Source organism: Lissotriton vulgaris, chromosome 2_1 (genome assembly GCF_964263255.1).
Source record: "Lissotriton vulgaris chromosome 2_1, aLisVul1.2, whole genome shotgun sequence".
NCBI classification, from domain to species: domain Eukaryota; kingdom Metazoa; phylum Chordata; class Amphibia; order Caudata; family Salamandridae; genus Lissotriton; species Lissotriton vulgaris.
Genome location: NC_141687.1, coordinates 783,815,752 through 783,827,918, shown reverse-complemented (window position 1 = coordinate 783,827,918; position 12,167 = coordinate 783,815,752). Strand labels below are relative to the sequence as shown.

The 12,167-nt window shown below is 41.9% G+C and overlaps 1 protein-coding gene across 1 annotated transcript in view; it reads right to left on the bottom strand.

Moving 5' to 3' along the window:
- RAPGEF4 (Rap guanine nucleotide exchange factor 4) overlaps positions 1-12,167 on the bottom strand; it is a 1,206,373-nt gene that overhangs the window by 370,686 nt on the left and 823,520 nt on the right. The window contains exons 15-16 of the mRNA XM_086956142.1: positions 11,460-11,575; positions 2,487-2,575 (exon numbers count right to left, since the gene is read on the bottom strand). Of these exons, the coding sequence (XP_086812268.1) occupies positions 2,487-2,575; positions 11,460-11,575 (205 nt within the window). The remainder of the gene's footprint in view (positions 1-2,486; positions 2,576-11,459; positions 11,576-12,167) is intronic.

The window sequence follows — 12,167 nt, the reverse complement described above, 5'->3', positions numbered from 1 at the left end:
GTGGTGGACCTCACAATAAAATTGAGATATTCTTCAGTTGCATTGGATGTTGAACTGTGTCAATGTAGCGGCACTTGTGAAAAGTATTCTGCAGATTTTTGATCCTACCCTGCCTTGTTTATGATCTCATAGCCATACTCTTGCAGTCTCAACCTCCACCTCTCGAAGAGAGGAGGCATCCTGACTTTTGGGTTTCCAAAAATAGAGAGCAATGCCTGGAGATCTGTTATAGCAGTAAAATGTTTGTAGGTCCACACTGCAGCCAGACTTTCTTTCTTTGGCTGAGAATAGGCACGTTCTGTTTCATATTGGCTTTGACTGGCATATCCACAATGTGTCTCTGAGCATCTGGATGGGCATTGTAATGAGCAAGTATTGTCCCAAGTCCCAGCGAGCTTACACTTACTGTGATCTCAGTATGTAACTTGGGGTCAAAATAGACCATTTCAGTTGGATTCTCAATCACATTCTTTATGTCTTTGAAACTGTGATCAAATTCATGAGACCACAGGAATGGAACATATCGCTTTGTCAAATCTCTCAAGCGAGTACTCTTGGTAGGAAAGTTGTGAATGTATCTTGAGCAATAACTGGCCATGCCTGAAAAGGATTGCAGCATGGTAACATCTTGGTGGGGAGGGGGCATGTGAATGACAAGTTGCACCTTGTCCGGGTCTGGAGTCTTTCCCCCATCAGGGAATATGTGCCCCAAAAAAACAGCTTGGTTTTGTGAATTTCACGCTTTGCTGCATTTAGAGTGAGACCTGCATCAGTATGTAGCAGGCGCACTTGGGTAAGGGCCTTGTCATGTTCTTTCTGTGTTCTCCCAAGAACCCATATCTCATCGTAATCGTAAGCAGGTGTTAAAGGTTAAATCAGTCGGAAAATAACATCCAGAAATACCGCAGCAACCAAAGACATTTCAAAACTCAGTCTCTGGCATCTGACCAAACCAACATGAGCCAAAACAGTAGCAACATAGCTACAGTTCTTGTATAGCTCAGATTGATGGTATACATTATTCAAGTCAAGACAGTAAAAGACCTTGGCTCCATTCAATTGCATGATTATGTTCACAATGTGAGGACCAGGGTGTCTCTCCCGTGCATTTGCCATATTTGCCTGGCACATATCAACACAAATCCACACTGCTCCGTTACTGTCCTTTTTTGATACTACAACTATGGACAAAATACCTGGCGAAGGGCCTGTGGAGTGTTCAATGATGTCATGTTTTAGCAATGCTTTTAACTCTTTTTCTACAGCTTCTTGTAAATGGAAAGCAACTCTGCGGTGCCACTGGGGAACAGTTAACATGCAACAGTTAAATGCAGCTGCACTTTCCTTGTCTTTAGTCAGTAACCTTCTTTACTCGAATACTCGACTTCCTTGTACCAACCTTTATGTGTGAGGTGAGTCTCTCAGTAGGAGACAAGCATTTCAATTGTTCTTTTAACAGAACATTTTTTTAAATCCTTTTTCACTACAGTCTACATCATGTCGATCACCACAAAAATGGGGAGGCCAGGATAGGGTCGAAACTAAGGACTCAGGAAACCGAGACTCAGTGTAAAGAACATCACTGGTAAAAAATAATAACATTATCATATTCTCAATCTTCTGTGTCCCAGTTCTTACCATCGAGGCCATAGTTGGAAGCTCACCAAAAACCTTGAAGCACACAGAAAAAAATTGAATCACAGTGAGGTGCTTTTTTTATTATTTAGTCAATGGTGAACAGCACTGAAAACAGTGGAACCAAAAGTTGCTGACCGACAACCTCAACAGTCAATTTGTAATTGTTTGAAATGGCGTCTTGCATAGCCCAAGCAGTTGCACAGCAAATGCCATGAACCTCCCTCCCCCCGCAGGTTCAGGTCAGGCAAACAACCCCTCCCCCCAAACTGCCCTGTATGATGCAACATCCAATGGAACACATAGGGGCATCTCAAGCTGAAACATGCACAGTAGAGATGGAAAAACGCAACCAACGGCTCCAAGTACTATGAGAATGATACCAGCATGCCTGGAAGACACACACCTCGAAAAAAAGAGCATTAGAAAAATAAATGAACTGAAGTTCGTTCTAGATAAATAGAGGCGTTTTATGGACATCAAAGCAATACAATATGGAGTTTCCCCCGAAAAAAAAGGAGAACTCAGCACAGGAAGCAACAACTCCTGAGAAAGGTGAAATGATGAAGGCATCTTTGGACAAAATGAGGGTGGAGGAATTAAAACAACTTCATCAGAGAAAAACAGAGAGAGGGAGATGCGAATAAAATAGGATGATTTGAACATTTTTACAGGGTTGCTTGTTTCTCAGACTGGCCACATGTTCTGAAACTATCAACATTTCAGCTAATATGGCGAGCAGTGTTGCAAGGTTCTCTAAACTTGTATAAATCCCACAGCATACATTTTTACATTGCTTATATTCTTGAAAAAACCTAGGGAACAAAATAAATTTTGCAATGTATCAGTACCTGTGGCTTCATTTAAACTGGTTTCAAGTCGCATAGTTTCTAAAAAGTGCTCTAAAAGCTTCTCTGGCGTTCCGGACATCACAGTGTATCTAGGGAGGGGAAAGAAAATGCATATTTAAAAACATAAGAAATTCATTACTTAACAGAAGACAAAAAATACAACAAGGAAATATCTAAATTTGATTTATTCCCAGAGAAAGTAAAACATTAAGGTCGATCTCAGAGGGTTATGTAAGAATAATCCAAGCTTTCGTTACACAGATTTAAAATTACCTCATTACATTTTTACAAATTTATTTTTTTGGGATTATTTTTACTACAATGATTTATTTGTCTCTAAATATAAGATAGCCATTACCACACATCCAGCTAATACGAAAGGTGCTTATTAAGAGGTGCCAGCATCATGAGTGTGTGCAAATGTGCCCCTTGTGCAATAAATGTGTAAGAAATTACAAAACTCTTTCTTCCTCTAGAAAGCTACTGTGAGATAATTGTCTTGAAAAGCCACATACAGCACCAGAGCAGTCATATTTTGCCATATCCAACTTTTTATGTAGAGTTCATAACATAACAAACCTGATCCAACTTTTTTACGCAGAGTCCCTATCATTATTGCTGTCCATCATTATTTTTTGCATCCCTGATACACCTTTTTCTCCTGATGATGGTGGGGTTTATAGTTCCGGACCACCAGAAAGCGTTGACGCTGTTAAATCACTGAATTCAACTACGAGAAAGATTATTGCAAAAAATAATGATGGACAGCAATAATGATATGGACTCTGCGTAAAAAAGTTGGATCAGGTTTGTTATGTTATGTTAAAAACCTTTGTTAAGCGCACTTTCACCAGGTGGTTTCTTGGCGCTAGGGTAGTGAGTAAGGTAGCAGTGGTGGGGAGTAGCCTAGTTATCATACGCCTGGGAGAACAGCCAGGTCTTCAGCTGTTTCCTGAATAGTGCAAAGGAGGTAATGGACCTCATCTCCACGGGGAGCGAGTTCCAGAACTGAGGGGCTAAAGCCATAAATCTGGAACCTCCATGTTTCTTGTGTTTAAAAGTGGGAGTGACCAACAGATTCAGATGGGAATGTCGCAGGTTACGAGAGGGGGCATAATGTAGAATCTTAGAGGAGATGAAGGCTGGACTGTTGCCGTGAAGAGCTTTAAAAATAGTACATCCCAGCTTAAACAGACAACGCTTGACCACTGAAGGCTTTTCATCAGTGGCCTAACGTGATGCCATTTGGGTTGATGAAAAATCATTCTGGCGGCTTGATTCTGGACCAGCTGAAGGTGTCTTAATTGGTAAGACGGGATGCCTACATAAAGAGAGTTGGCATAGTCCAATCGGCAGATGACCAATGCCAGGATAACTAGAGTCAGGGCTCCCCGGACAAAAAGCTGCTACCTCTTCTTTATTCTCCGTAGTTGAAAAAACCCAGCAGAGACCACTGAGCCGATCTGAGCCTTTATGGACAGTTCGTTGCTTATCACTATGCCCAGGCTTTTGGCTGAACTGACCGGTAAAGGAGGGTTGCCCAGGAGAGAAGGCCAAAAGTTGGAGTTCCATGGATTAGCAAGCCCGCCAGTGAGTATAAACTCAGTTTTATCGGGGTTGAGCTTCAATTGATTTTTGTTCATCCATTCACTTATGAAGATCATGGTATTTCGAAAATAAGACACAGAGGATGGTGAGAGATTGATGTCGAAAACCAATTGAAGATCATCAGCATAATTATATGTTCCAACTTTCCTTTCTCGCAAAGAGAAGAGTAAAGGAAGTAGATACAGATTAAAAAGGAGCGGAGAAAGGGAGGAGCCATGGGGGACCCCGCAGGTCAATTCCATCTTGTTAGAGGAGAAGTTGGCAAGACGTACCGCTTGAAGCAGGTTTCTGAAGAAGGAAGAGAGCCACTTCAGAGCCAGACCCTGGATCCCGGCATTACTGACACGGTCAATCAGGATGTTATGATCAACTGTGTCGAATGCTGCTGACAGATTCAGGAGTACCAGGGCCTGGGTAAGGCCCCTATCCGCCCCTCCCCCCTCTAAGTTCATCCAAAACTGTCAAGATGACTGACTCTGTAGAATGGGCGGGTCGAAACCCAGCCTGATTGGAGTCCAGAACATGGAACTGTTCGACAAAGGAACTACGTTGATTCAACACATGGGCCTCTAGGACCTTACACAGGTAGGGCAGCAAGGAGATAGGGCGATAGTTACTACGAATAGATGGATGCGCGCCAGGTTTCTTTAAAATAGGGATGATTTCAGCTCTTTTAAAAAGGTCGGGGACTAAGCCAACCTTAAGTGAGCTGTTGAGGTGAGAAAGTGGGGGATCCGGGCATATGGAAAAAACCTCCTGAAGAATGTGAGGAGGACAGTAATCAGTGGGGGAACCAGAGCCAACCTTTTTAAGTAGACCCAGAAAAGACACCTGGGAAATGGAGGGAATCAGAACCAACTGAGATGGGGTCTTACAAATGTTGGGAACAGCTGTGAAAGAAGTGGAGGTAGGAATACTGGCCTTGATGGCAACGATTTTGTCCATAAAATATGAGTTGAGAGAATCACAAAAGGACTGGGAAGGGGCCGGTTTCAATGTGACTATCTGGTTTGGAAAGCTCATTTACTATAGGGAAGATTTCTTAAGACATATTTGCTGAATTAAGAATCTTCTTGGAGAAATAATCTGCCTTAGTTTGAAGAATAACATTTTTAACACAGGTTTTCTAACAGTACCTCTTTGACTGTGCAATAGGGTCCCCCTGTTAGGTTTTCATATTTTTTTTCTTCTAACGTATATTTCTGTGTAAATGTTTTTTAATTAAAATTGATACATTGTTTTTATGATTTATGTTTGTCACAACAAAAACAATGAGTTGGTTTTAAATGCACATCGGATTTACTGTGTTCTGTACGAACTGTTTTTAATGCACATTAGATTTATTGTGTTTTTTAGCATTGTAAGATAACTAAGGTTTTTTAAATGTGAACTGTGATGTTTAAAATATGAGCTTAGTTTTTGCAAATATATGAATAAAGCCTCTGACATTACATTTTAGGGCCTGGTGGTATTTTAGTTGAATGATTGTAGTATATGTGCACTCCCCGTCCGTAGGTGTCTATGAGTCTGATTGAAGTTGCACTTGTGTGAATTTGAGTTTGTTTTAGTCTCCAAGGGACATATTTTTTCTTCACTATTAAAATATTTCTTACAGTGCTACATGTGACTGACTAAATAAGGAGGTAGGTCCTATTGTCTCCAACTAATAATATGAGCCTGTTACCAATTGCAGCACAAAATGCCCCAGTGATTCATATGAAACATTCCACAAACATTTACAGAACTTTTTTAAGTTCTTACACTGACTGAACCAACTGAAATGGAGATAGACATGGCTCTAAATGGACAGGTACTGTCAGGGAGTGAGTACCTGAACATCTTAATTTGAAAGGGAAAGTACCAGCACTTTTCAGGAAGATTGTAATACTTTTGAAGGGAGGGTACCAGTACTACTCATTAGCAAATGCATACTCTGTCATGATGAGTACTTGCAAGTTTATGTTTCCATTTCAAGCCTGAAAATAGGGTTCCACCATTAAGACTGGGCTCGATGATTGTGATGGATCTAAAGCATAAGTCATGGAACTACTAGAAATTGTAAAAGCAACGCTTAGAGATGAATGACATTCTATTACCCTCTGGCGTTCCCAGGTTCTTTTAAAAGAAGCCCCCCCCCCACCCTTCAATCCCACCAAAAACCAGTTCATTCCACAACCTGCAGTAGTGATGGCAGAGTTAGCCTGGTTGGGAGCCTGCTTTGATTCAAATGGTTTTCACAAAGGCAGTTTTCATCGTTCTTTCAGATTTTTCCCCCCAAAAAAGACCTTATTTAGATACTGTTCCCCAGAGGATTAGAAGAAGACTCGACCTGATTTTCAGGATAACCATTGATTATGTAAACGACTGCCATTTATGATTAATTGTATGTAAATATATCCCATGGGATACCCTCAGCAGCTGCTAAGGACGCAAACTTGTGGTCCATCACTTGACATCCTTGGCCTAGATGACAATCAACATACGAAGTCTTCATGAAAGAAGAAATAGTGATATTCCTTCTGAAGGAATCACCTCTCTCAGAGCAGGCAATGGCTGCCGAGAGCAGGGCCGGCCCTAGGCATGTGCAAAGTGTGCACCTGCACAGGGCCGCCAAACCCCAGGGTCCGCGACGACGAGGATCGAATCATACACATATTCGTTGCACTGGCGGCCCCTGGCAGGATTTGGCGGCCTCCAACCCCGGCGGCTTTTAGTTTCACTTTTTAATACTGACTTCCGCAGCCCGCAAGCCCTGTCACCCCCCTTTCACTTCCCTGGCCTCCTCTCTGGCTCCGCTGCGCACCACCGACCTCCTGATTGGGCAGCAGGGGCGCCGGGGTGTTACTTAAAATGATTAATGACCAGGCTGAGTTGACTGTCATCACCCGGCTGGCACAGACAGACGCCGGAAGCCAAGGTGATCTGCGGCGCACGCAGAGTACTCATCTCTGGCCAGGACTGCGAGCGCCGTGGCCGCGCCGGGGCCGGGGGCTCGGGCCGAGGTGTTGACTCGAGTGTGTCCAGAAGCTGCCTGGATCATGAAGACAGAGGCAGAGTGGTGCACATCGTGGCGTTGCAGCAGTGCAGTAAGTGACCAGCAGTCGGGTCGTCACTCTATAAGTAAATGAAAGTCCACAACGGTGTCACTTTCGTATAGCTTGCATCCGCCAATTGCTGTCGGCTCGTTCTCATTTCAGTAAAGTAGCTGATTTCCTAGGCCTACACTGTTAACAAGCCTTTTTGTGCATGAATAGCAGAGTGAAAGCGCGGGTGTTTATATTAGACGCCATCAGCGGTGATCTGACTTAGCATATGTTTATTAGGCTGCTGCTCATCCCTTTTGACCGCAGAACTACACAGAGATGAAGCCTGTTCCCAGGACATGGTGTGGGGGGGGGGCGGGAGTGTCCGGTCAGTGAGGGAGTCAGTGTCAGTGGAAAAATGCGCGCTGGATGGGCGGGCCGGCCCAGAGCTTCAATGAAGCCGAAACTACTGCCCTTGTGTCACTTGGTATTGTTAGCGCCCACTGGTATAGCAGACAGCTGAGACCATGGTGATTTTACGGTTTACCCCTGAGACACGGATGTTACAGGTTGCAGCTTTCCCTTCTGTTGCTGTTCCGCTGCCATCCGCCGCCAGTCTCGAGACAGCAGGTCAGTAAATATATGGGGTGATTATTTAAGTCTATTTGTGGGCCTGTTGGGGGTGCGTGGGTGTGCTGGGCTAAACTCATGATTTTTGTTAGGATCAAAAATAATTATGGCAGCAAGCCTAAATGGACAGTGAGTGCAACTTATGCAAAACACGTCTCCTTCAGCTTTGTCTATACTGGCTGATACAGCAGAGTTACTTACTTAAGATGAACAATGGTACCTCAACTGTTTTTATTTAATCAACTCAGAAAGTGGTTTTCAGGAGTTTTGCATTAGTGTCAAGTATTTTTTAAACCTTCTCAATTCTCAATAGTTTGAAGAATCTTGCATTTTAGCTTTTTCAATATCACTGTCAGTTTCACTCATTTGCAGTTCAATGTCACTCAAAAGTGCATTGAAACAATGGAAATGTCATACACAACCAATCTGAAAACTTGGAGGTGATGGTGTAAGTCATGATCTCCGTCCGTTGCACTGACTTCCTATGCTGTGAATATATGCCTTTCCTGGCGCAGTCACTTTGTTCAAATGGGTGTAATTATTATGATATGTTTCTATTGTCTTCGTTGCTTGATTTTGCTCACAAAAAAGTGTCACTCATAGTTGTTGAAATGTCACTCATAATTACACCTAAATTATGAAAATGTCACACATAGCAATCTGAAACCTTGGCAGCTATGTATTGTAGATGCCCCTGACGAAGGGACCCTCCCGAAATGCATTGGGCAAGTTTTTAATTTTTACTAAAGTCATGATATGAGGAAAAACATCTCTTTGCCTGTGCCTTTGTGACCATCTTCGACGTGAATGAGTAAAAAGAATTGAAATGAACGGATAAAAAGGAGAAAAAAAAGATGATTAACTTGGGTGCAGAATGGTGAAATTTGATTCATTTGACTCGTTCAGTATACATGGCTGTGCTGCTAGAGTTGGAACCTAAGTTAGAACCACCGCATTTGTTGAAGTGCCTTTAAGGGACATATCTTTTAGAGAGCGCAGGATGTTCATATCATGTTTGGCATTTTATAACATACTAGATTTAGTTTAGTGGCGTAAGTTATTGAGAAAATGAGACCCCTTCATGTTAAAACGCCACCTCCAACCACCAACCTCCGCTACCCCTCGTCAGTCGGCATACTACTTAAATATACTATAATTCCTAAACCAGCATCAAAAGGGAAAATGCATCCCTTCATTTCCGTATAGTACGAGCAGGTTCAACAGTTGGCAACGACCTAGCATAATGTTGTTCGACCAAATCCTACCATCTCTGCCTTTGAAAAGTTAATCTCCTTGCCTTCTTAGAAATAGGGTTACAGTTAACAGGCACACCCGACCATAGCGCAACCACCAGCCGTTTGTACAACCCCTCAGCACTGTTTTGCCCAATTTCGCGTCATGGCATGGCAGGCCCGCCGCGGCCCGGCCGACTCATGAGGCCCGCCGCCCAAGTACGACCTTTTGAAATCACACGGGGAAATAAAGTCAACGCGTCGGTAATCATAATCATATGCCTTTAATGCCAGTCTCACTTTTAATGTGGTGTGCCTCAATTAACAACAAAGGTGTCTCTTGTGGCAAAGTACCTCTACAAAAGGAGAACGGCAATTGTGAAATGTCTTTCTTAGGCATGAAGGCGAAATGCTTTCCTAGCAGCACTCTACAATTTTATAGATTATAGGATCAACCACGTATTATTGAATTAATACCGCCTTTAGCACTGAAAACTCATCTGATGGTGTCTGTGCAATGGTGGGAAGGTAGTGGGTGAGGTATTAAATTAATGGGTTGGGCTTGGGGCCAACAGTCCAGCCAAGTGAAACAAACACATGCATAGGTCGGCTAACAATCCAGCAATCACAATTCACTATTTCCTCAAATTTGGCATATAAACATAGGCCAGAAGCCTTTTCTCACACACCCTGCCTTCAGCTACTAGTTGCCCTAAGCTATATAAAAATACATATAACATGGCATACTGTGCACTTGCTGTTGCTAGAGACAACATATTTATCTATGTATACTTCATTTAAACCAAAAGCAAAAATACTAAGAAAGAAATCCCCTAAAGATGGAAGGAGAAATGAATAAGGTGGTCTTCTAAAGAGTATTCTAAAGAGATGCTTTAATTATGAATATGCTTTCTGGACGTTAAGTTTGTATTGTGTGTAGTCAACTTCTGGGGTTATCAAAGTCCGTCCGGACCCCCTCTTCCGGGGCTCCCACCTACGCTCCCTGCACAGGGCCACCATGAGCCTAGAGCCGGCCCTGCCGAGAGTTTTTGCTGTATGGGTCAGAAGAAAGGAAATGAAGGTAAAAATAAGAAGCCAGCATTAAAGTTCTCAAACACCCATAAAGGTTGATAATAATATTTACGGTTGAATGTATTTGTTAGGACTGTACCAAGTAGTTCTCATTTTTCCAGGTTTGGAAGGGTAACTGTTTTACTTTCAATCTCATCGAATTTCATGGCAAACCTTTGGCTGGAAATGTTGGTGAGAAATTATGTTATTGGGTTTGACTTTGCCCAAAAAAGTTATTGCCATTTCCAAACGAATGCTAGTATCTACATGTAATAAAATAGAAAATCAGGACCCACCATATTTTAGGGTCCTGCAAATGGCAAGCCTGAACTTCTGAGCACCCTTGGCAGGTATAAATAGCTTGTCTTCACCTACACTACTGGGAGTGATTGGTTGTATGGACTTTGTAGCAAAACTCTGCTATTTAATAGCCTTTGCATTATTACGCTAGTTAATAAGCTCTTAAAAGCGAGTTAATCACAGTTATTTGCATGCCCCACATATATTGGTCCAAGTCACATAATGCATGAATGGGTAACTAAAGGTCGATAACCCCCAATAATAGGTCGGCAATAACACCATTAACATACATCCACCAATCTCATTCAACAGAGGCAAATACAGGCATTTACTTTTCTGACTGCTTGATGTTGTGCCACGCCAGTTAGTGGCATCATCTCAAAACGTCTGGTAAATTAAATCTCCTTCAGAGTTCCATAAGTAGTACTTAATACATGGAGTAGCATTTATTTATTCAGATTATTAACAAGGTCTAATCCTTTAGCAATGCATCTTTAAAGAAGCCTAAATTACATAAGTTGTATACTTCAAGAATTCCTTACAATACAGTATTCATCGTATGAACAAATACTTGGTTGAAGTGGTTCTGGAGTAGATGTTTTGGCTCAAATTCTTAACAGGGTCCTTTTTATTTGATGTTATTATGCAGAACAATGTACAGAAGGAACTGAGGCAGACGTTGGTAGTTGTTTGTATCTGTCTCGAGAAAGCTATAAAAACAGAATTGTCTTTGAGGTAATCCTCATCTTACAACAGTATCTACTTGTTGAATGAGAGGTTCGTAGCAAGTACAGAGGGATGTCTCCCCTGTAGCAGTCATAATCCTACAGCAGTGCCTTTGATTTGAATGTTTTATCTATTTTACAATGTCATGGCTATTTAATAAATCAGTTTTCCATCTGCATGGTATCCAGTAACCAGAAGAGATAATAAAGAAAGAACAATTGTTTGCTGCATGAAAGACAAAGTGAAGGAAGTACTCCCCTAGATGAGTCATAGCTGTTGGTCTCTGTCCATTGGTATTTAATCCGATAGATAAGCAAGTGATAAGAAACGGTTGAATGATGGGAAAAGACACGTGTCCAGCTTAGTGAAGAAAGAGGGCGTACTTATACTGAGACTGCGAAGTCCCTTGACTCGAAGCTCGGGATGCGGCAGGGATCTTCTCCAGCACCAAGACATCTTGGTCATGTTCCTTCAGTCTTACTGTGTTTGCTTCAACATCCTGTAACACAAGAGCACAAGATCACAATGTGGAAATATGAACTAAGATTCAGTCTTCTTCTGAATGACTCCTAAAAACAGTCATTAAAATAATCCATTTTACTATTAACTATTTAACATAGCTGAAATCTCCACTAGCTGTGAGATGTCAATGCTATTTCAACTATTTTAATTCAAAATAAATAAATATTTGTTTCAATCGAAAGTTATTTACAGATCTTAATTGGTGGACCACCTCCTTGCATCATGTTCACTCTACTGTCATTTACGTAAACTAGCTGTACTAGAACGAGGTTTATAATGGGTGTACTAGAATGAGGTTTATAATGGGTCTATTATACAGTATCAGTAATGTAAAAGCTCCAAGGCTTGTTTTACCCTACCAAAGGTCAGCAAGCACCTTATTATAAAGCTGTCTAAAGTGGCACTTAAAGATCACCAGTCTAGTCTGCACACTTGCTATTGGTCTCCACTGTCTACCTAGGTCTTTGTGAATTAGTTGACTGAAATGGTTGTAGCGCCTCTGTCTAATGTCACTCCCTATCCAGTCTGATTCCTTGGAGTACATTTCTGATGTGTTCCTTGCCTTTATA